Genomic DNA, 24,885 nt, shown 5'->3' with positions numbered 1-24,885 from the left:
GACGGCCCCGCCCCCGGCCTGGAGCCGCACGGCACATGCCCACAGCGCCCCCTGCAGGGCCGGCTGAGCGACGACTTCCACCGCCCAGTCATTGGCCCGAGGGGTGCTCGCCGGGGAGCTGACCCTACTGTGGGCTGCGTTCTGTACCCTTCAAGGTCCCAGGAGGCTGGAGGACCTCATTTACCCTGGTTCCAGCAAAGGACACTTTAAGGGGATGTATTGGCTTTCCTATTCAACCTGGTTAGTCGTGGTGACTCCCTCCCCACATCCGGTCCTCCACGGGGCGCTGGTGACTTTCCTCAGAAGATTCTCCCACATCCAGCCCCTCCTCTACACCTCCATTGCCTGTCAAACCATCGGCACCAGTCAGCAGGACCCCACCAATAACTTCCTGTGCCATGGTGCTGATTCTCTAAGTGACAGCTCTGTGCCTGACCTGCACCTGCTGACAAACCAACCGATGCCCTTGGCCCACAGGTAATGGCCAGACTCCTTGCTCAGCACTCAGACCTCCGGGGGATCCAGGCAAGGAGCTACCTTTTCAACCCCACCTCACTCCTGCACTAAGTTCTGTGCTGTTCCCACAACACTGCATGCTCTTCCGGGCCTCCCCGCCTTGCAAGCCCTGTTGTCTTCTTTTCTGGCAGGCAAACTCCTACCCATTTTCAGGACCCAGCTCAAAGGTAATCCACACTCCACGAGTGATGCCCCCAATCCATCCACCTTCCCACTCTCCTGGAAGAAACTCTGAGACACAACCATTCCTGATCACAGCAAGGGGGAAGACCTGAAAGACACTTCTGAAGCCAAGGCAGGTTGTCGTAGTTTTTCTTTTTTAATGATCACAGTGAAACCACATGGGAGGCAGGCCCTGGTACTCTGCTGCCATAGAGTGGAGTGAGGACCCCACCGGAGGCTGAGAAGCCACAGTGGAGCTGGAGAACTGGGACGGGGAATAGATGGGGTGGGGGGTGGGATGCAGGGAAAGGAGGAAGCCCAGAGCCCCGAAAGCCATTCAGACGGAAGGTGAGGGCTTCCCTCTGCCGCCTCATCCTGAAGGGACGGGGGTGGGGTGCAAGAAGATAGGGGAAAGCCCCACTTTTGGCCACAGCCCCTTTCCCAGGTCAAAGGGAAGAGACCAAGGACAGCAAACAAAGGCCAAGGAGCCCAAGAAGGAGACCAAGAATGAATCAGTAGGGAAAATAATCAGGGACACCACCTCCTCTCCCCTGCCCATTTTTCAAATTTGGTGGAAACAATTTGACAAGATTATATGAAATCTCAAACAAGTTTTCTAGCCCCTGCTGGGGGTGGGGAAAGGAAGTGGAATCCAAGGGTCCAGAAATCAACACCCCAAATCCAGAGGCAGGTGCCAAGCCTTGAGGGGCAGGGAGGGAAGGAGGAGCTCCCCACAGGAAACTAGGTCACCTGCTCCGTGGGCCTCATCTGGATGTCTCCGATCTGCAGAAGGCACAAGGCTTGAGGCAGGCAGCCAGGACCCTCTCCCCACCCCCTTAAAGCCTCCCTGCTCTTCTCCTCTGGGGACGGTCGAGCTCCTCCGGGGGATGGACATCCAAGGCCAGACTCACCTGGACATGTGGCGGGGTGCTGAGGACATAGATGACAGCCTTGGCCACATCCTCAGGTTTGAGACACTGAGAGCACCAGGGGAAAGGGGTGAGATGAGGGCAGGATGGATCCAAGTCCCCTCCCACCACTGAGGTCCTCTCCAGCACCGCCATTCCCACCCCCACCCTGCAGGAGGGGCGACAGGCTGGCTAGAACGGCGAGGTCTAAAGGCCAGGGTTCCCTCTGCCTTCATTTAGGAAGTGAATGGCTTCACTGGGCCCCACCTTCATGTGTTCATAGGTGGCAGCTGCCTTCTCAGGGTCCTTGTCATGGAGTTTGAAGGCGAATTGTGTCTCCACCACTCCTGGAGAGATGCACTGGGCCAACAGAGACAGCCTGCTCAGGAGCTGAGCCCCAGGCCTTGGGGAGGTTGCAGAGAAAGGATGGAAGCCAAAGGGCCCCAGCTTCACAGTGATGGCTGCCCGATGTCCAGCAGCCACCTCCTCCCTCCAAAGCTGCCACTGGGGATTATCAGAATGATTCCTACCAGCTACAGAGCCATTCCTATAAGCTAGGTCAGTTTTACAAAGTGGTGTCCCTTAAAACCTCATAACCTGAGACGTATTATCATCTCCATTTTACAGATGAGAAGACTGAGGTTTGGGGAGGTTGAGCGAGTCACCCAAGGTCATACAGCCTTCAAGGGAAGAGCCCAGAGTCCCACTTTGCAGCCGTGGTTTCCCACAATCCCTTGCTTTCCCTCAGTCTCACCCCACCATGTTCCCTTCAGGTCACCCGCCTCCCACCTCAAAGTCTGAGAAATGCGGGAACTCAGGTACTCAGCAGGGCCATGCAAGTAGCAGCAGAGCCCAGCAGATGCGGGCCCAGTACAGACCCGGGAGCTCTAAGCAGTACAGCCAGGACATGGGCCCCCGGGCCGCGAGTGTGTGGGGTGAGCGGGCCTGTGCCTCTCAACCCCCACCAGGGTCAGGCCACCCCTCACCGTGGCTCGGATGTGGGTCTGGGCCTCCCGAAGCTCTTGCCTCAGCCCCTCTGTCAGCGCAGTGACGGCGTACTTGGTAGCACTGTAGAAATGGGCCACGGACTGGGGTGGCACTTGGTGGCCAGACATGCTGGGTGGAAGGAAGGAAGGGGAAAGGAGAGAGTGAAGCAGTGCCCCCTGCTGTACCAGCCAACCCCACCCCCTGGACGCCTTCTAAACGGGACCTCCAGAGGCCATCCTCAGGGCCACTGGCCCAGCTTCTGTAATTCAAGCAGCGTCTGTGAGTCCCACTCTTCCTAGAAGTCCTCCCTACACCGACCACAGCATTCACTCTCCAGTCCACGCAGGTTGTCAAAACTCTCTCGATTTCATCTGTGTGTTCTCTGATGTGGTTCTATTGGGAGATCTGTGGGACAGAGGCCACGTCTCCGGGGGCTCCCCAGTGACAGAGACTGTGCAGTCTTTGTGCCACGAGGTGAGGTTCATGCTGCGGCCTGAGGAATGGAGAACCTCAGTCCCAGGAGAGCCCCCAGGCTTCAGCTGCAAAGGGGCTGAGCTACCCCTTCCAGCCAGCTAGGGGCTGGCATTTGACACATACTATTCTTCCCCTCACCACAGTCGTGCCATTTGCATATTAACTGGGTGTTAAATCCCTGTTTTACCACCCAGGAAACTGATGTCCAAAGAGGTCAAATGAGCCGCAGCAGATCACCCAGCTTGGAGGGTGCGTGGTGATCCGAAGTCTAGCCCTCAGCCGCAGGCCGCACCTGTTGATGTTGATGGTGTGCCCGTCATCCACCTTCCGCTCCCTCATGGACTGGGAGGCTCCCCGTGGGCAGATGCTGAGGGCCAGCACGTTCACCCGCAGGCCAGAGGGGCAATGGGGTGTCTCCAGCTTGGGCCCCTCTGAGCAGGTGATGGAGCCACAGAGCACCCTGCGGTTGGGGGGGGGGGCTGGTGGCATCCAAAACAGAGTCCAGATCCTACCAGAGACCAATGAAGGGGACAGGGCACCTGGCTTTAGGTTCCTCCCCCTCAAGTCACCAGCCCCAGCTGACAGCAGAGGAAGCGCCTCTCCCTGGACGACGCCCCCCAAACGCACCCACGACCCAGGAACCCTCCCTGTCTTGGCCGTCTCCTGTGCAAACAGCAGGACCTCTACCTTAGGGAATCATCTCCTTTCTTCTCCAAATGCCCTACTCTTCACTGGCTCGCCTCTCTCCTAAACAGCCTAAAATCCATCCAAAAAAGACTTTAAAAATCTTTCTCCTCAGGACAGATCTTAGCCTCTCCCCACCTTACCCACTAGTCTCTGTGCCTTTCCTGTCCCTCCCTTGAGACTACAGTGGAGAGGAGAGGGCCTGATCCTCCTTCATTCCACGCCTTCCTTTAACCTCTGTTCCACCTGTAAGACTAGGCAGAGACTCTTCAGAGCGTGGGGTAACTTGTCACAGGATGGCAAGGGACGTCCCAAGGGCATGGGGGCTTCCTGCCTTCCTTGGCCCCCTCCCACTCCTGCTCTTCTGGCAGAGGTGACCCCAGATCCCCGCCCTTCCTGGAGCAGAGGCCTGAAGAAGTGTCGCTGCTCTAAAGCTCCTGCCCAGCCCCACCCCTTTAGCCTCACCCACGAGGACAAGCGGCGATAAAGCTTTCAGCAGGTCTTCGCTCTCTCCTCTGGGGAAGAGAGGAGATCAGCCGGAAGATTAGATGTTTCTCTTTATCGGGTGTCAGAGCCAGGCATCAGGACAAATACTTCGGTGTAAACCTGCCCCAGCATTCACGGCAGGACATAAGAGGTTTCCAGCCCTGCTTCTGGTCCTCTTAACAATGTGGGTTTCTGGGGCAGAGAACTGAGCTCCTGAGGGCGGATGGATGGAGTAAGAGAAACAGATCCCCTTGGGCCAGGGGAGTGGATTCTCCTAGGTACAGGGGTCAGGGGTTCCCTGTGTGTTCAATGATGTGGTTCTATTGGGAGATGCCTCATAAGACGATCCTAAGAGAATTACATAGTGTTCAAGCTGAAAGGGGTCTCAGGGATTTAATATACGTGCCTCACTTTACAGATGGGTAAGCTGAGGCCCAGGTTTAAAGACTCCCTTACTGCAGGTGACGACCACAACTCGGATCTCCCAGAAGGCTCTCTGAGGGCAAAGGCAGTGCTTCATCTCCCGTTTATTGTTTCAACTTCCATTGCATATTTCTGGGCCCAAGCACCTGTTAGGTGCTAAATCTATTGTGAGCACATGTGAAAAGGATTGTGAGGGGAAAGAAGCATCCCATTTACACAACGCTTTCAACTTCTCAGAATATTTTCATACCCCAATATTGCCTCACGATACAGTTTAGAAGTTGAAAACCCATGTCCTGAAGGCTGTGTTTGGTCCACACATGGTTTTGAAACATTTTAAAATTCACTTCCAATATGTATTGGAAGGTTTCATATATTCAAAAATTATCTGTGGAGTGTTTGCAGGCTGAGGCTATGACAGAGAGTAAAATAGACAAACCTCCTTGCCCTCCTGGAGCTGAGGTTTTGGTGAATGGGAGGAGTGAGGTTCCACGTGAAAACCTAGGTCCCCTCTGCTCTCAGAGAAGTCACAGGGTCTGCCCGCACTGCCCAGACTGCAGCGCAGCCACCCCCAGACATCCATGTGCTTTCCCATATGACCCGCCTCCCTCCTTTACAGTACCTACCCAGCCCCAGGGGACCCTGGAGTTCGTGACCCCAGATATCGATGGTCTAGGTGTGTTTCATCCCAATTAAATGTGACAAGACTGAAGCTCAGACAGCGTAACTACCTGCCTGAAGCCACGTAGTTACTGGCGGGGCTGTGAGGTCATCAGCTTCATCTCCTGTCTCTCAGTCCCTTTTCTTCCCATAAGACCACGGTCCCAAGCACTCAGCACAGTGCTGACACTTGGGGACGTTCAACCGAGCTGTTCTCTCCCCTATCCGTATCTCTTCCAATAGAAAGAAATCAGCCTAGACTTTAAGAACTGCCCCCAGGGGCTCAAAGGAAAGAAGAATGAAAAAGACATGGCCATTCATCCACTCTCTCTCCTTCAGGGGAGGAGAAGCAGGGGAGAGTGCCCCAGGTAGGAAACTGAAGGCCCCTCTCAGTAGATGTCTATCCCCAGCAGCCCCCTGGCTCCTGGCTCCCCGCTCTTCTCCCAGCCTCTCCCCCGTCCCTGTCATCCCCAGCCACAGGCCTGCAGCCCTTACATTGAACATGTCCTTCCAACCGCTGGTGCTGCCTGAGAGCAGGGTGTCAGGCCGGGCCAAGCCAGCGTTGTTGATACAGATGTCCACACCACTGTGCTGAGAGCGGACCGCCGAGAACATGGAGAGGATGTCCTCCTCATTTGACAGGTCACATCTGTAGGGCGTCAAAGTCCCGGGGTAGCCTGCACTCTTACATTTGGCAGCCAGCTCCTATGAAACCCAACAGGGGTCTAACTGAGGTAGCCGCTCACTCCACGCCTCCCCACCCAGAGATAACCTCCCACCGGTGTCACTGCTCACAGAACTCTCGCCTTTGGTGGCCAACTTGCAGCCACAGAGATGTTGGGACTGCCCATCCCCAAAGCGTGTCCTCTTTGGTCAAAGTCCCGGGGGTGGGGGGTGGTGAGAGCACTCCCTGAGGGAGGGAGGGGAGGCTGAGACCATCCATGGAGGAACCTGAGGGATAAACTCGAGTCTTCAGGTCTAAAAGGGGAGAAGGGCTGAGGCTGTGAGTGTGTCAGGGAAGGGGCCCAGGGATCCTGGGAATGGAGTGATATCTCTTTTCTGACTCCCAATAGGAACACACCTCCGCTCGTAGGGGAGATGCAAGCCTCCCCCAACCCCCTGCTGCTTCTGCCGGTGCCAAGAGTCACTGAGCTGGTTACACCAGGGCCTCGATTCTCTTCTCTCCCTTCACTCCATCCAGTCCCTCCCAGAAGGGCTTATATCTAAACTATCGCCCGCCCTCCACAAACTGCAGCCAGTTGGCTCAGAGTCCTCACACGTACTTTTCAGTTGAGCCCAACTGCCAGTCTCCCCTCACTCCGTCTATAGAAAGGGTCAGGAAGTCGGGACGGATTCTTTCTCTCCGACCCACGGTGCACCACCCTCCACCCCAAAGTTTCTCTGGATACTATGAGCCAAGCCAGGTGGCAGGTGACATTGGGTACCCCTGTGCATTGCCAGGGTCCTCAAGACACTGAGGATCCCTGAGAGAGAAAGATCTGAGAAAGACGGGCCATTGAGAGATGGCTACGAGGGAAGCTGCCATTCAGAATCAGGAAGAAAACAAGCTATGTGGTAGCCTTGGAGGCCAGTGACCGGGCACCCGAGCCTTGTGAAGGTGAATATGTACATGTGTGGGAGGGAGAGGGTTGGCGGGTGCAGGGTGCCCTAGAGGAAGGCCGGCTTGGCCAGCCGCCCTGGAACACCTTCCTTCTCCCAGACCAAGCTGAGAGTAAAGGGCCGGGTCAGGTGACCTAGGAAATTCTTTTCTGCTTTAACTTTCCAAGAGCTTAAGAGGTACAGTCCTCAGGGACCCAGAAGTCCCCTTTCACCTGATTTCACCTACTCACGACCACCTCAGGAAATAGGGCTTCTCGCTGTAGGAGGCCAGAGCTCAAATTTTGTTTTAGTATCGCTGAATGAGTGAATCAACCAATCCATAGAAGCAGACCGTGGCCAAAGAAGCCTGGAATTCTCCCCTCCCCTGGCATTCAACTTCTCCCTTCCTCCTCCGGACTCAAAGCCCTGCAGGAAAGCCAGAATGGAGGGACTCCCTGTCACTGCCTTCTATGCTCTACCTGTCCTCACCTATCCTCAAAAATGACCCGAAATCATGTCAGTCCCGTCACAGCAGAACCATCCTTCCCTCATTAAAGGAGATACCCTGGGGCTGAGTGATCAGCCTGGGGATCTCCTTTGGGCTCAGGGACCCCTTTCCTGGCTGGTTTGGGGTCGGGGGGTGGTAGGAAGAGAAGGCAAGAGTGGCTTTAGAATTAGGGAATCAAGTGGTCTAATCCCTGGTCTGATCCTCTAGGCTCCAAAGTGTGGGCTGGGCCCTGAGCGCCTCAGGAAAGGAGAAAGGGAGGGGCAGAGTGGGGCAACAGTATAGCTAGGTGACCTTGGGACTATCTAGGAGGCTATAAAGTGCACCTTTGGTCAGCAGCAGGGCGGCGGGGGGGGGGGGGGAACCGGGGGGGAACCGTCCTCCTTCCGGTACACCTTCCCGCTCTGCCCCCACCCAAGGCCTCCTCACCCTCTCCCAGCCCAGGGACTTTGAGCAAGGGTGGAGAGAAAGCTAAGCACTAGCTCAATCCCTGAGAGGAGTCTTGCCAGGGGCAAATCCAAAGTGATCCTATGATGGAAATTGCTTGTATTCTTCCTCCCTGCTCCAACATAGCCAACTTCATTTCAGTTTTCTCTGAGCTCTTATCGCTCACAACTCTTGGGGCTCCCAACCCATGTTAAGAGAAAAACCAGGAGGTTCAGTTCCACAATGCTTTGTCCCCCAGGGCTCACATGTTCAATGCCCCATTTCACCTAGTCAGTCCCACCTGGGACAGTGAGATTGCAGAAAGGTCTACCTATATATCCCATTTGTCCCTTATGTCCATCGGGTAGGAGCTAACCCTCACATTTCGGGGGAAGATGGAGCTGAGCCTCTTCGGAAAAGTTCCACTCCCACCCCAACCCCACTCGCAGTCCTGGGTGAAAATGATCATGATCAAAACCTGCTCACTTTGCTTGGCTTTGTGGGCTAGGTCTGGGGACCAGAGGAAGCAATCCAGTAGCCAACTTAGCCACTGAGGCGGGAAAGCTTTCTTTCCTTCTCCCTGGCTTAGCCCCTGATCTCTGGCTTCTCCCTTCCTCAGCCAACCCGGGCATGCAGGTCGGAGAGAAGGAGAAAGATGCCAGTGAGTCAGAGATTTGGTGACTGGAGTAGAGGCTGTCAGGAGAAAAGGCTCCTTAAAAGACTGGACTTTGAAAAGCGAAGGTGGAGTCCTGCCCTGAGGGATCCAAAAGCACCTAGGTCCCCTCCACCTAGGCATCCGTCTCTCTTGCCCCTGAGCCTGCTGCAAGTGACCCTGGGGTGGCGGGCAAGTGAGGGCAGCGTGACAGCTTGGCTCCGACCACTCCCCATCCCCCACCTGGACCCTAGCGCGGCCTAAACGACGCCACCCAGAGCGACCCTTTCCCCAGCAGGGCCTTACCTCGATGTTGCTCACGGTGCGGGCACGACCCACCACCTTCAGTCCCTGCTGGACCAGGGCTCGGGCCACGGCCGCGCCGACGCCCCCCGAGGCTCCCGTCACCAGTGCCAGCCGGTCACGCCACCGCTCCATGCCGGCCCTGGCCAGGGTCCCGAGCCGCCCGCCCACTTCGCTTGGGGAGCAGAGCACTTGGATCGCAGAGCTCCGCCCCGGGTCGTAGGGACCCGGCCACTCTCTTGTCACCACCGCGGCAACCGCCCCCGACCTGCCCCAGTCAGAGCTGCGCCTGGACCTGCCTCCACTCTGGCCTGCCTCCGCCCCCGGCTCCACCCTCCGCTGCTCCGCAAATGGCCACATCCCGCCGGAGGACCAACAGCGGCCTGGCCACCCCGCCCCCTGCGCGTGCATTGAGGGCACGACCCCGCCCCCTCCGGCCCCGCCGGGAGGAAACCGCTCTTCGCGGGACAGGGCCGGAGGGTGCTGGGAGCTCGCGGTCCTGCTTTCCTGGTGAGCTCCCACCCTCCGGAGAGGAAAACGAAGTTTCGCGGGGGCTTGCACCAGGCCCGAGAACGCACGTACTTCTGCCTCCTGCTCGGTCTGCCTTCCCTGTTCCTGACCCCTAAGGCCAGGAAGAGAAATTAAGGGCACTTAAGGTGACTCCAACGCCTTCCTAAACCAGCCGGTGGCTGATGGGAAGGATTCAGCTCAGAAAGGGCTGAGTGTCTCAGCTATCAACGCTGGGTGACCTTGGGAGGGGCTTTCAACGCTACCTGACCCCTTGGCCTTACTAACCACGGAGAACTGATGGTTAAAAATGCAAAGACCCCCAAGTACACGGGTATTGGGGGGGTTGTGTCCCTAATGGCCTACAGTCTACAACTTTCCTAAACCTTCCCACTCCCACTGGAGCAAATGTATCACGGTGTATGTAAGAGATTAAAGCAATAGCTAACATTTATTGAGCGCTTACTGTGTGACAGGCACTTTTATAAGCACTTTAAATATATTAATATGCCCAAGAGCCATATGAGATAGTACCTATTAACACTTTCATTTTATAGACTATACTGAGACAAATGTGAAGCCTGGCTTGGATGGCAAGCAGTCCAGTATTAGGCCAGGGGATGTGCTCCTTAACTGCCTTCACTCCACTCTCCTTTGTCTCTTCTTAGGTTGTTGGTTCTGTCCAAAGTAGAACTCACTTTTCTGACCACTAAGGATATTCCATCAAAGCATGAAAACTGCCTCACTTCTGCATTCTTTATATAGCCATCCTTCCAAAGAGAAAACATCTCTTCATAACTACTGGAATCCTGTTACTGCAAGCAATGGAATAATCAGTGAACGTGGCTGGTTTATTCATTCAACAAGCACTCCTGTGTTTGGCCCCAGAGGCAAAGATTAAAACAAAATAAAACTAGCCCTTGCTTAATTTAGGGATCTCAAGAGAACCTGACTGCGACAGGGTGGTGGAGAGGGGTTTGGGCTCAGAGCCAAGGGCTGTGGGAGACCCTTAGTCATTTTTTATGGATTCCAGGATGAAAGCAAACACGAGTCAGAAAGGAATGACTCACTTTATCTGCCCCAATCCCTATACAACACTGATTTGAAAAGACAACTCAGGGGTGGATCAAAAAAACGCCACCAACTACAAAAGTTCAATCTCACTAAGCGTCTGCTGTTGCCCACTTGAAATCTGATTAGCAGTCTGATTAAGTGGTAGAAAGCCTGTAAAATTCACTCCATCCCCACCGCACAGAGGTACTGACCGTCCCACTATTTGTCTGCTGCCCACCAAGTATCAACCTGTAGACACAAAACTCTAAGCACATGAGTTTACTGAATTATTGACTCAACCTTTTAAATGGCAGCCAAATGCTACTCCTAGGGGAATCTCTCCTTCTTTAGTACTCAGACAGCTTGTGAAAGCAGTAAACTGTAATGCCATAGTGACCTTATTGTTGGAAACCAGATAAGGAACAGGCACTTATACAGACTGCAGTGTGGTTAGCCCTCAGTGCAGCCTTCTGCTCTCAGTTCTCTACATGCTGAGCAATTACTTATCAGCAAACCTTTGGTTGAAATTCTGCCAAGTTTTGTTCTCATTCTTCTAGTTCAATATGAACCTCTGAATTTAAGGTGCTTTGTGTTATGTATCAGGGAACTTTATTAATAACAGCAATTAAAAGTCTCATGAGGAAGTAAGATGCTAGCCAGTATTTAAAGGTATCGCAGCAAACTTATTCTTTCAAAACAGAAGCCTGGAAACTGCTTTTCTCCGTTGTCAACTCTGATGAAGGGAAGAATTTGTCTTCAGCAATCTGTATCTCTCTCCTCATTTGCTCCTCATCCTCTCTAACATCAACACTGGCCAAGTACCAAGACCACAGGTGGCAAATTAAAATACTGCCACACATTAAGCAGAAACATGTACACCAAATTTTACTATGCGTATTAATAAATATTCTTTATTTTAAATTTTGCACATTGCGCTTTAACATTACATCCAAACATTTCGCAAGTGGATGTCTACTTTGTAAAACCATATATTCAGCTCATTGTCATTTCTGTACAGAAGTATAAGTACAACATTACTTTTTGCCACTAAGTTGCTTTTTAGTAAGTCTCACAGGAAGAGAAACATTTAATGAAAAGGGATGGCTTAAATCATACGGCAGGCCTGCGCAGCCACACAACTAAAGACACAAGCCTGAAGAAAGAACAAACTAAGGAGGTTACCTCCACCGTCTCCCAAAACAAGAAAGAATCACATTGATTTAAGATAAAATTCTGCCATAAGTCACTAAGAGTTTTTTTTGAAAGAGAAGGCGCAGTAGTCATCTTGAGTGTTTCAATGAAAGACAGAGCTATTTTATTTATTTAATTTGCTCCAGCTGTTGTCAACCAACCACTACAAATGGGGCTCTTGTGATCATTTAAGCGGCAGTATTTATTAAATTTCTCCTTCAGATGCTGTCGGTATTGTTCTCTATTGCTGTAGAAAGACTGGTTATTAGCCATAAATGACTGTATTTCATCTTGTGAGATAAAGATTTCCTCATCTGAAGTACATTCAGACTCATCCTGCAAATTAAAGCAGTAGTTAAGACTATGACTTAAATTAAGAATGCAAAATGCTATGGTGATGGAGGACAGAGAAAAATTAAAGCAGTCTAACCTTTAGTTTAATTGGAATGCTTACAGGATAAGCATAATGTCATTCTGTCTTAGAAAGTACTAAGTAAGAATAAAAGGCAACTCAACTTGGTTTAAAACTCTGGATCTGTAATTTGTCCTAGAAGCCTACAAGCAGACTCCCAACACACTTCAGCCTTCAAAAGTGATTAGGGATGGTTACAAATAGCTACCAAACTTTAAATAACCTGACTTATCTCTGGCTGGTTCTATGTTGAAACTTTTATCTCTACACATTAAGTAAAATATAACCTTTTTTAAACTCATGAAATACATAGCATCACCATTAAACTTTACAACCATATAAAAAAGAAAAAACCTAATATTCTAAAGGATTTGGTTCCCTTGGGATCCCATAATGACTACAGAAAAGATACCACCCTTCTCCCTCTTTGCCCCTCCTCCAAGTCCCACACAAACTATGCACTGGGTCACTTGCAATCAGGTATAATTCATCTAAAGTATCAAGAACTGGAGTCAGTAATAAAAGATTTTCCAGGTTCAGTTATATGCTTTTATCCTACATGACACCTAAAGGAAGTAGCCTAGAAAGTGGGCTCTAGTTCAGATTCTATATTCTTTCCTGGTCTGGAAGGGTAGCTACCATAAATTGCCACTCAGAAAGGCAGTTTGCTTATAATAACCCTCGTCAAGGAGTCAGACTCCTGGACATAATGCTAACTCTATCCCCGTCTCCCAAGTAATCTTTTCTACCTCTGAGACAAAGGAAGACGAGGAGATGTGCTCCAGAGTAGTTAAGTGGTAGAGCAGGAATGAAGTCACCAAAAAATAATGAAATACTGCCCTTAACTGCTTAAAAGCCTCCTGCCATTCCCAACATTAAACCCTCAAATACGTTCCCTCCCACATCTACCCCGTGAACAATCAGTTATCCACAAAAAGATAATCATGGCTTACTTACAAGGAGTTCAACTAAGCTCTTGGCACCTTTTCCGGAATCAGGACCAAACGACGTTTCTGTATGTTCTGCAAACTGTGGTACATTTTTCCTATGCTCAAACCAAGGCAGTGGCTGCCCACCCTTTTCAGAGGTGCAACAGCTTTCAGGATGTGTATCTTTGGTCTTGTCACGGTGAAACACTGTGTGCACGGTATTTCCTGAGGCCTCTCGATTACCTGGATCTGTAATACAGCTTCCAAGCTTTTGGATCTGAAACCACAGAAAAAGGACTTCTCAGGTAACAAGGCAGGGAATAATAGCAATTACTATTTTTTAAAGAAAAAAAGTACCCTGAGAGTGTGTTAAGATTTTAGCAGGAACACTGAATAACAGCAACAGCTGGCAGTTACTAGGCATTTACTGCACACCAAACACTATGCTAACCCACCAATATAATTTCACTTCATCTTCACAGAGCCTAATCTCACAGGGACTATTATCTACATTTCACAGATGGGAAAACAGATCAGGCAAACTGCTCAAGATTACAGAGCTAAGGGGCTTCCCTGATGGCGCAGTGGTTAAGAATCCGCCTGCCAGTGCAGGGACACGGGTTTGAGCCCTGCTCTGGGAAGATCCCACATGCCACGGGGCAACTAAGACCGTGTGCCACAACTACTGAGCCTGTGCTCTAGAGCCCGTGAACCACAGCTACCGAAGCCCACGCACGCAGACCCCATGGTCAGCAACAAAGAGAAGCCACCACAATGAGAAGCCCGCGCAGTGCAACAAGGAGTAGCCCCCGCTCACTGCAACTAGAGAAAGCCCGCGCATAGCAACAAAGAGCCAATGCAGCCAAAAATAAATAAATAAATTTTTAAAAAAAGATTACAGAGCTAAAAGATTAAAAACTATTATGAAAAGAATGAATTGGATTTATGACTCACATCGACTGTTGGACAAATGACCACATCAGACATACACATGCATATAAATTCACAAGATGAGCAACCAATGGAACTGCATAGGTACTCATTCTTAAAAAAAATCCTAGCAGCTAAGCTGCACACTTTCCACTCCAAGGAAAAGAACAAAGGTTTAAGGATTCCAGGTTATGACACTTACATGTTCATCACATTTCAACATCTTGCTTTTCTTTTTCTTCTTTTTATTTTTTCCTTTGGTGGTGTTCTCTTCAGAATTTGCCCAACATTCAACACAACTATCGCCATCATCCTCTTTATCTTCACAGTGATGGACACAGGAGTCATCACCTGCAGAAATCAATAATCTCTTATTTGGGTGTTTAAATCAGCCATGTAGCAGAAATAATTGGGAAGCTTAATCTGAACCTACCGTGTTCGTCATGATTACAAATGCCTTCAGTGCAGGCAACGTCCGAACCCTCCCGAGAACCAGTTTCACTCCCTTCCATGCTAGATGAATATCCACAATCACTACCATTACAGTGTGGCGATAAGCCTGAGAATAAATCAAGTGAGAGTTACAATTAACATGCCAATAAATATATTAAGACAAAGAATGAACCAACTGGGGACCACAGAAAAATTTCAAAATTGATGGCTTACTGAAAGTAAAAAGTGCATTAAATAATGAAAATATGATTGGAACTTTACAATTTTTTATTTTGTTATTATTTAACAAATCAAACACCATAAAGAAAAAGGAAATACTAAGTGTCTGACTAAATTTTATGATATTCTTAGGGCTGTAAAGCAGTTCCTAAGTTCTAGGTTACAGGATCTCTAAAAGCTCTTATATTTAAAAAAAAAAAAAGAATAAAGAGTTAATTTTTTAAAACTATTTACTTACCTTTCTTTATTTTAGGAGACCCCAAAAGATTGCCACTGCTAGGACAGGTACATGATGTATTTTCATTGGTAACAATTACTTCTACACAACTATTACCATCTTCAGTGCTGCCACAGGCTTTGCAGCTGTTTTCTATGAAGTCTGTTTCCTTTAAGGATCAATATTAAGAGATAGTAAAAAGCTTTACCTCCATAATGGCTATATTTTAATTTTCTTAACCTAAGATAGGAGTTACAAGGTTAAAAATTGAAAAAAATTATTCTCATGAAAAATCACTAATTCATTTCAAGACCAAGAGCCAACAAAAGTAAGTTAAGACTTAATGGTATCAGGGAAGTCTAGGAGAGCTATTCTCAAAGTGCAGTCTGCTAACCCCAGGTCAAAACCATTCCCTAGGTCAAAACCATTTTCATCATAACACTGAGATGTGATTTGCCTTTTTCATTGTCTTGACACTTACACTGATAATATAAAAGCAATGGTGGGAAAAGTTTCTTTAGCACAAACCAAGGCAGAGGCAACCAAGTATGTACTAACAGTCACCGTATTCTTCACTTGTCAAGCACTCTCATCAGGAAATAAATAGATAAAACGATATTTCACTTATGAATGTCTTTGATGAAGCAGTAAAAATGCGAATTTTATTAAATACGAACTCATGGCGTAGAGGTCTTTTTATTACTCTGTGATAAATGGGAAGAATGCTTAAAGCACTTTTGATGCATACCAATGTATAATAGTTGTCTCAAGTAAAAGTACTTGTGCAACTGTTTAAGTTGCAAGCTAAACTAGCTGCTTTTTCCTGGAACATCAATTTCACTTAAAAGAAAGAATAAGAGACAAATTATGGTTATTCAGACTTGGATATTTAAAAGACATTTTCTCAAAAATGAATGAAATCAGCCTATCTCTTCAAGGAAAAAAATGGACAGTCAATGATACAATTCAAACTTTCAAACTACAATCAGAATTTTGAAAACTTGCATACACAAGCACAATGATCTTGAAGCTTCCCAATACTTAAAAGACCTTTCTGATCAGATGAGTAGTGGTTTTAAGATGATTATATGATATTATATAATGAATGTCAGTATCTGGAAAGATCTGCATAACTCAGTGAACCATTATCTTTCAAATGACCAATGCATGATGTTACAGAATCATGCATAAATAAAATCTATTCAAAGTGCCAAGACAGACCAATGGGTTTTAATTTAAAAGTATGAAAAGGTCACTGATAAGGTGTCAGGTTCCACATTGCAACTAATCTTTAAGAAACTACCACCTGTCAAGTTATAATGCCAAAGAAGAATATCCACAACTATCTGAAAAGGTTTATATTAAAATACTCCTCCCTTTTCCTACTATATATATCTGGGCGAAGTCAGACTTTCTTCACATGCTATAACCAAGCAACATATGCTAACAGACTGAATGAGAATTTACCTGATTCCTTTTAAGCCAAATATTAAAGAGATTTACAAAAATATAAATTAATGCCACCCTTCTCAAATTTTTCTAGTTATTTTTAAAAAAATGTTCATTTTAACATATAGTGGGCTTATTATTTTTAAAAGAATAATAAATAACTTTAAATTTGTCCATTTTAATTTCTAATACACTAAATGCTGATAAGTATAACCCACATAAACAAAAGCTCACTGGGCTCCCTAATTTTTAAGAATGCAAAGAAGGGAATTCCCTGGCGGTCCAGTGGTTGGGACTCCACACTTCCAATGCAGGGGGCATGGGTTCGATCCCTGGTAGGGGAATTAGGATCCCGCATGCTGCGTGGCACGGCCAAAAAAACAAAAACAAAACAAAACAGAAAAATGCAAAGGCGTCCTGAGACTGAAAGTTGAGAACTGCTCTAGGTCATGCATGGAGTTAACTTTTCACATTTGGACTATGATCTAGCAGAATACTAAGGTCATGTAATAAGTTAACTAGCCAACATTGTCTCTAGAAAACAAACACACGACATTAAAGATTTTGGTTTATACAGATTAGAGTAAGAAAAAAAGCCAATAAAGAAGCCAAAGGAGCCACATTCTGGGAAAGCACAGTAAAAGTGCTGAAATCTAGAAATAAGCTATATATTTATGAGTCAATATCAAGAAATACTACCTTCTCTTGGCTTACTTCCTTTTCATCTGCTGTTTGTAAGGGAGTAGGAATATCACATACACATTTATTTTTTCGTCTATTCTTCCGTTTTTGGCGCTTCTTTTCTTGCTTGAGTTCTCTTACTCGTTCCTCCTCTGAAAATTCTTCACAAAGTTGTTCCAATCGACTGATACCCTGTACTTTTTCCACAGTCATCTATTATAAAACAAAGCTGAGACTGAATACTGGCCCAAACTTCCCTTTATTTTCCATGGAAATTCTCACTTGTTAATTTTAAATGATATCACACACATAGAAACTGGTATTTCATGCTGCAATTTTGTCAGGTTAGTTTTCTCATTGTATGAAGAAATGGATGAATATTTACTTTGCTGTGTCTTGTCAGGCAGTCCCCACAAAGAATTCTAAATTTTAATACCTTAAATGATGACAGTCTTAAAATCTACTCAGGAAATGAATATACAACTAATTCCTACGGGAAAGGTAGACTTACACATACTCCAATTTCAAACCAGAAATATTCTAGTTTCAAATTTCAGAATTTTAACACAGCAAAGTAAATATTCATCTATTTCTTCATACAATGAGAAGACTAACCTGATTAAATGATCTAGTTTCTGAAGACACAAACATTCGAAGAGAAAAGGAATAAGAAATCTGTTCAGCAAAAACTAGCACAAACCTCCTCAGACTCCCCAGAAGAGTGTTTAAAGTTCATGGATGGGCTTTTGAAAAAGGGTTTATAGCTTTCATACCATTTTCAAAAAGGACTGGTGACCAGTTAAAGAGTTACAACCATGCCCTAGAATATAACAAAATATTCACTAGCCAAAACTTTATGTTCTACAGAGTATAACTGAAAATAATGTTACCAAATGACAAACATGAAACCCAATACCAGCATTATAAAGAGCCTTCAGTGTGCTTCTAAAAAGTAGCTCTTATATCATGGCATTCAGACACCATTTACTCCATATGATTGGAAAGAAGCAGGCAAACTGGGACTCATTAAATGTTTCTAATTTTGATGCTTATTTTTGGGTTGCTTTTAACTTGTCAACAGTTATGTTTCATAGCAGCTTCTCATTAAATAATCATCAATTTCAGTTTTCTACTTTCAGAATGTCTAAAAATCAAGGCTGGCAGAGGAACAGGATTAAAAAACAAAGAAAAAAATCCATAAACAACTTCTAAATTTCAGTTCCCCAGCAAACTCCTCTCCTAACCCCCCAAAAGCCATGACCAGTAGATCACAGCTAAGGCAAGGTAAGAGTGGTGATTAACATTAAGATTCAGTCCAATAACTTAACTAAGCAATCTGGACACTGAAGCAGTCCACTGTTCTTACCTCAAAACTCTTGCGTAAAGCATCAACACCAAGATAGAAAAGCATCTGCCACGTCTGCTCTTCTGCCCGTAGTTTTTGCCAGATTCGATGCAGTCTTTCATAAAGATGAATTCCCAAGCAGGTCAGAACTTCTTCTTGAGCTATATCTATTGTCTTAGCATGCCTTTCTCTTCTCCTATAAAGGAGAATAAATCACACATATTTCCTAATACCCTTAAGCTGAAACAGTAAAAGATGGATAACACCTGTGCAAGTTCAGGTTTTAAACACAGTCTGCATGCCTAGTAACAAACTAATAACAAGATAGTTATACATTCAAACTCAATGTATATATAAATACACGAGCTCACATGTATAAAACCAATGAGAAATACACATGCAGGTAGAACTCAGCCTTAATATTGCTAAACATAAGGTAATTCAGGAACTGGCCCTAAAGAGATGTTTTCTGGAGCACAGAGAAGTCATCATATGTTAAGTGTCCAGCTCAAGTAGGCATGACAGTTCATCTTCCAATTACCGCAAATGCCTGTTTGGTTTTTGTTCCTTTTTTTGAGGAGAAAGACAATACCACCAAAGTGATTCAATCATGGGCAAAAGCCCTCTAGGCCAGTCTTCAGTAGAAGTGTTCATGAACTTCAGTGATCAAAGGAGTGCTTGTATTCTGAACGCCTAGCAGAAAGTAGGCACTCAAATGAGGGTTGATACACAAAACACAAGGGGAGGTGGGTTCAATTTACTGTGAATAACTTTTTTGATTTTCTTTTTACAACAAAGCCAGAGATAAAATTTTAGCTTCCTATATAATTTAGTAATAATATACACAGTTCATGAATTACATTCAATGAAGTATTTCTTAACCCCCTGCTGCAAAGATCTCACTTCCTATGCAAAAACCATCATTATAAACAAAATTTAAACATGGAAACGCATGGATGGAGGGGGAAAAAAATCCCTTCTAATCATTTTCAAATGAAAATGATAAGCTATAATAATGAAAGCCAAAAAAAGCCTGCCTACTTCAAGCAACAAGGAGAAGACAACTGATCGACATTTTCTCCCTGTTTTTACTCAGTCAACTAAACGCATATTTTAAAGAAAGCAAAATCTTTACAGGCACACTGTAATTTATACATATATCATATGTACTGAGGCAGAAGGATAAAATGAAGCAAAGCGCTAGATAGCCCATTCTAGCAAATTACATACTCATACCCTCCTGCGAACTCTGGCTCAGCACGACCCAAAAGATGTGCAATGAAGTCTGTCTCACAGCAAACATGTATGTGTCGCTCATGTGGACAGCACCGCAAGCCTTCATAAAGTGCAGCACAGTAGCCCTTCTCTTTGCTGCAATCAAGTTCACCAATAAGGATATTGTATGCTCGGAGGACTTTATTTTTGCAATCAGTGCAAAACCTGTTGAAAAGAAAAACCTCAAAATTAAGAACTGGCTGTGTAATTATTTCATGAGGTATATAACAGTGTACTAGACAATGACACTCCCCTCCCATATAGAGCATTAAAAAAAGCCTCCATACACACATTGAAAACATACACATATAAGGTAAATACACATTTAGGGATTACATGGGTATAGCTAGATCTCCATTTGCAAATGCTTTTTAAACTAGAGAAACACATGGGCCTAAAAGAATGAGGCAGATAAATACCTGTTAGTGCATAAAATACATGGCCAGAAAATATTAGTTGCCAAGGACTAGCTTATCTTCACTTCAAGAGCTATTTGTGCAGGTCAGAAAATAAAACAACAGAGGCTACCAACCAATGACTCTAGGATCCCTCTCCTTTTCAGCCTCTGAAGATAGTTGGTATCTTCAGCCAGTAAACCTTGATTCAAATTTTTACATTTTAATACATCACTAGCTAAGTATGTGGGGTGGGAAGGGCAAGAAGAATGGGAAAGTGGTACATGTAATTTTTACTTTACTGGTAATTTCCAAAATGTCAAATTCTTTCCTCCAAAAGAAAATGCATGTTTCTCAACACTCAGTCATAATATAGACAACATATGTGTAGAAATGTGGTTTAAACTTGACTGTACAAAATGTGGTAAAAGTACAGAAGAGCATGTGAATGTAGAAAAGTTTTCTTTTAGAAACCATTTTTTTTAAAAATACAACTTTATAAACAATTGAAAATAACTCACAAATAATAGAATTATGACTACGACCGAGCAATTTACAGAGAAGTAACTTAAGGTGGTGGGCAATATATTCCACTATAAAGAGCATCAATAGTAATCAAAGAAATGCAAATAAAATCAACAGTAACATATCATATACATATAATTCACTATTCAATCAGAAAGAAAAAAGAATAAAGCCTGGTTTCTTTATTTTTGAATTCCTGAAATAAGGAAGAATTCGGTCTGGCGAAAAAGGCAGGCTCACAATATTCATAACTCTGAGAAGATCAGCTGTGGTGGAATGAGGAAATTTTGCTCTCTTTGATTTAGATTCATCTACCCACATGAGCTCATCTATTCCCATAGCTTCAGTCAACATGTCTGACTCTCGACTCTACAGCTCTGCTCAAGTCTCTGTCCTTGCCTGAGGACCAGACCCATATAGAAAAAATGGGCAGCAACACAGATGTCCAAAAGGCAACACATTAAATTTGTTGTCCAAAACCAAGGGCAACACGGTTCCCTTCTTATGTTCCCTTCCATCTGTGTTAAGAAATCACCATTCAATATGGGGATATATGTATACATATAGCTGATTAACTTTGTTATAAAGCAGAAACTAACACACCATTGTAAAGCAATTATACTCCAATAAAGATGTTAAAAAATAAATAAATAAAATAAAATGCAATACAAAAAAAAGAAATCACCATTCACACAGTCACCCAGGATGAAACCTCAGTTAATTCCAACTCCTCCGTAGGTCCTGCTTTTAGGGGTGGAGACAACTGGTATCAATTCTTTCTAAAATTCCCTTGAAGGTCAATTCTTTTCAATTGCCTAGACAGTTTTTAAAAATGCTTAACAGGTTTCCCTGCTTCCACTCTTACTAGCTCTAATGCATCTCTCATACCAAAATAATTTTTTTAAACAAATCTCATTACCTCAATCTCAGCTTAAAAAACTCCCCACTGTTTATGAATAAAGTTCAAACCCATTAAGGCCTTCAATGACTTCTCTTACCCAATCTACTATTTCCAGCCTTATTTCCCAAGATTCACCTCTCCCTTCATGGCCCCTCTACTCTACCCCGCCCCCCTATACACACCAGATATATAATGGACTTTTTTTTTTTTAAATTGAAGTACAGTTGACTTACAATGTTGTGTTAGCTTCTGGTGTACAGCAAAGTGATTCAGATATATAAATATATATATATTCTTTTTCATATTATTTTCCATTATGGTTTATTACAGAATATTGAATACTGTTCCCTGTGCTAGACAGTAGGACCTTGTTTATCTATTTTATATATAGTAGTTTGTATCTGCTAATCCCAAACTCCCAATTTATCCCTCCTCTATTCCCTTCACCCTTCGGTAACCATAAATTTGTCTACGTCTGTGAGCCTGTTTCTGTTTTCTACGTCTGTGAGCCTGTTTCTGTTCTGTAAATGTTTCACTGTATCATATTTTAGATTCCACATACAAGTGATATCATATGGTATTTGTCTTTCTGACTTACTTCACTTAGTATGATAATCTCTAGGTCCATCCATGTTGCTGCAAATGGCGTTATTTCATTCTTTTCTATGACTGAGTAGTAGTCCACTGTGTGCGTGCATGCGTGTGTGGGTGTGTGTGCATGCACGCACACAGGAAAGTTGAATTCTAGTTATGGGAACTGCAGAAGGCTTCTTTAAGGATGGACGTGAAATGAAATGAATATATGTTAAAACAGAAGCTCTAAGCCCATTTTGTAAACAGAGGCAATAATGTTGACAAGTAAAGTTAAATCATTATGTTTCACTAATGCTTAAAAAATAGACACATAAATATACAAAAATTAACTCAAAATGGGTTAAAGACCTAAACATTAAGACCTGAAACTATAAAAGCCCTAGAAGAAAACATAATAATGGAATAGATGATGGTTTCTTGGATATGGCATCAAAAGCAAAAATAGACAAATGAGACTATATCAAACTTAAAAACTTCTGTGTAGCAAAGGAAACAATGAATAGAGTGAAGGACAACCTATGGAATGGAGAAATATTTACAAACCATATACTGGATAAGGGGTTAACATCCAGAATAAATAAAGAACTCTTACAACTCAATAACAAAACAAACAAAAAAAGAACCTGATTAAAAAATGGACAAAGGACATGAATAGACATTTCTCCAAAGAAGATATACAAATAACTAATAAGCATATGACAAAATGCTCAACATCACTAATCATCAGGGAAATGCAAATCAAAATCACACAATATCACCTCAAACCCACTGTATGGCCACTATCAAAAAATTAGAAAATAACAAGTGTTGGCAAGGATCTGGAGAAACTGGAACCCTTGCACACTGTTGATGGGATTGTAAAATGGTGCTGCCAGCATGGCAAATATTATATTGGGTTGGCCAAAAAGTTCGTTTGGGTTTTTCCGTGACATTGTACAGAAAAACCAGAATGAACCTTTTGGCCAATCCAATAGTATAGCATTTCTTCAAAAAATTAAACAGAGCTATCATATAATCAAGCAATCCTAGTTCTGGGAATATATACAAAAGAATTAAAAACAGGATCTCGAAGAGCTTTTTGCACACACTCATGTTCACTGCAGCACTGTTCACAATAGCCAAGATGTGGGAACAACCTAAATGTCCACTGACAGGTGAATGTGGTGTATACATACAATGGAACATTATTCATCCTCAAAAAGAAGAAAATTCTATCATCTGTTACAACATGGATGAACCTTATGGACATTATGCTAAGTGAAATAAGTCAGACACAAAAAGACAAATACTGCATGATTCCACTCACGTGAGTTATATAAAGTAACTGAACTGAAAGTAACCAAAAAACAGAATGGTGGCTTGCAGTGGGTGAGGGGAGGGGTAAATGAGGAGTTATTGTTCAATGGATGTGGTATAGCTTCAGTCATGCTACATGAAAAAATTCTAGAGATCCACTGTACAACAATGAGCAAATAGTTAACAATACTGTACTGAACACTTAAAAACTGTTAAGAGGGCAAGTATAAGTTATGTTTTTTTATCACAATTTAAAAAAATCTTCCCCTTGGTGGGAGAAATGGTCACGGACACAGAAATAAAAATACTTCCGCGTTTTCAAGCTATAATGTAAGTTTAGATTTTTGAGTAAATAAATGATTAAATGTCATACAGTACCAATAATGAAACTTGAAATATTTTCCCCATATCTTACTGCTTTAAATCCTCAGTCTAATATGTTTGTACGTAATCATAAGTAACATAAGTAAACAGCAATTTAAAAATTTATATGTAAGCCACAAGAATGAAAGTGATTTTTCCTGTTTCCAAAAGTAACCTTGCACACAAATTTAAAAAACATTTTCTTAATTCAGAGGTTTCAGTTTCCTAACACCTCATTTCTAATAATGTACTATCATAAAATTTAACTGGCTAAATAGTGTTATAAAATCTTTATTATAAAGTGCTCAGAAAAGTCCCCTAAATAAAGTAGGAGTGCCAAGAAGGTCCATTATTCAGACGTTTAGAAACCATTTTCAACTGACTGTACCTCAAAAACTCAACCTGTACCTAAAACAACTAGATACACAAGATTAACAAGGACTTGCAAATCTGGCATGCAAAGGTTCACTGATGCGCTTACTGTGTGCCAGATACTGTTCTAAGTAAGTCTTATTATGTATCATCAATCCTCACAACAAATTTAATCTTATAATAAATCCTATTAAGACCATTTCTATCATTATTTCTGTCTTAAAAAAGAAAAACACTGAGGCACAGAAAAGGAACTTGTACAAAGTTATAATCAGTAGAACCCAGATTCAATGCAATCTCCCTTAATTGCTCTCTTAATTGTACTTCTCCCCTCATCCTTAACATATTTATAAAATGGACTCCACCTTTCTTATAAATTACTGCCCCCTAAACACAGGAAATATCTAAAACCAATATAGGAAATTCCAAAACATTAGCTATAGTAACTAGTAATTTATCACCCAAAAAAGCTATCTTTTGGGGACCAATTCATATTGAATACAAGGATCAATTCATATTGAAAGAGAAAGGAATCTATAACAGACCTATACATTTATGTTTTACGGTTAAAAATCCCCCTCCCAAACTCCAAATAATTGACATATTCTCTACTCTCTTGGGTATAATCAACTAAGGCAAAAAACAAGAAAGTTTGTAATTCTAAAAAAAAAAACTTAATAAACTTAGTATGCAGGTAAAGTCATTAGCTCATTGCCATATAAACATCAGTCTTGATAATGCCAGTTTTTATTATTTACACATTTTCTAGAAGTATCCCCAAAGTAATTGCGTATATCTCTCCCAAAGTCAAAGAACACACAACTACAAACCCAACATGTGACAAATTTATATGAAAACAGTACAACTCCCCCCCAAGAACGCCATCTCTAGATGGCTCCCTTACCAGTTTCCTTTCCTACTGCACTCTCCCTCCCTATGAATTTCCAAATGTTAATGACACTTAGAAAATTCCTTTGTAAAGTAGTATTCTAA

General features: G+C 44.2%; 2 protein-coding genes across 10 annotated transcripts in view; both read right to left on the bottom strand.

Moving 5' to 3' along the window:
* Nucleotides 1–93: 93 nt before the first annotated feature.
* Nucleotides 94–11,136, bottom strand: DHRS11 (dehydrogenase/reductase 11). The gene is made up of 6 exons (XM_089900990.1): nt 8,789–11,136; nt 5,796–6,005; nt 3,340–3,461; nt 2,573–2,702; nt 1,854–1,946; nt 94–1,655 (listed from the first exon to the last, which is right to left on the bottom strand). The coding sequence occupies exons 1-6, from the start codon at nt 9,194–9,196 to the stop codon at nt 1,515–1,517; spliced, it is 1,104 nt and encodes a 367-aa protein (XP_089757116.1). The 5' UTR covers nt 9,197–11,136; the 3' UTR covers nt 94–1,514.
* Nucleotides 11,137–11,228: 92 nt separating this feature from the next.
* GGNBP2 (gametogenetin binding protein 2) overlaps nt 11,229–24,885 on the bottom strand; it is a 31,056-nt gene continuing 17,399 nt past the window's right edge. For 6 of the 9 annotated variants that reach the window (XM_022552566.3, XM_022552560.3, XM_022552567.3 and 3 more), the window contains 8 exons: nt 19,402–19,611; nt 18,193–18,367; nt 16,845–17,039; nt 14,718–14,865; nt 14,241–14,366; nt 14,010–14,158; nt 12,906–13,154; nt 11,229–11,872 (listed from right to left, as the gene is read on the bottom strand). In XM_022552566.3, coding sequence (XP_022408274.1) covers nt 11,669–11,872; nt 12,906–13,154; nt 14,010–14,158; nt 14,241–14,366; nt 14,718–14,865; nt 16,845–17,039; nt 18,193–18,367; nt 19,402–19,611 — 1,456 coding nt within the window. In that variant the 3' untranslated portion in view covers nt 11,229–11,668. The remainder of the gene's footprint in view (nt 11,873–12,905; nt 13,155–14,009; nt 14,159–14,240; nt 14,367–14,717; nt 14,866–16,844; nt 17,040–18,192; nt 18,368–19,401; nt 19,612–24,885) is intronic. The other 3 variants (XM_022552563.3, XM_022552568.3, XM_022552564.2) reach the window with 2 other exon arrangements.

Source organism: Delphinapterus leucas, chromosome 19, assembly GCF_059928025.1.
Source record: "Delphinapterus leucas isolate spDelLeu-1000000601 "Yukka" chromosome 19, BTC_Dleu_Yukka2, whole genome shotgun sequence".
NCBI classification, from domain to species: Eukaryota; Metazoa; Chordata; class Mammalia; order Artiodactyla; family Monodontidae; genus Delphinapterus; species Delphinapterus leucas.
Note: the sequence above shows the minus strand (reverse complement) of the source record. Positions and strands in the feature narration are given on the sequence as shown.

Excerpts from the sequence above, each read along its gene's own strand:
- DHRS11 (XM_089900990.1), bottom strand. The coding sequence starts at position 9,196 with ATGCACGCGCAGGGGGCGGGGTGGCCAGGCCGCTGTTGGTCCTCCGGC. Across the intron at positions 6,006-8,788 it reads GCACCGTGAGCAACATCGAG|GAGCTGGCTGCCAAATGTAA; the intron begins GTAAGGCCCTGC and ends TGGGTTTCATAG. Across the intron at positions 2,703-3,339 it reads CACACCATCAACATCAACAG|CATGTCTGGCCACCAAGTGC; the intron begins GTGCGGCCTGCG and ends CCTTCCACCCAG.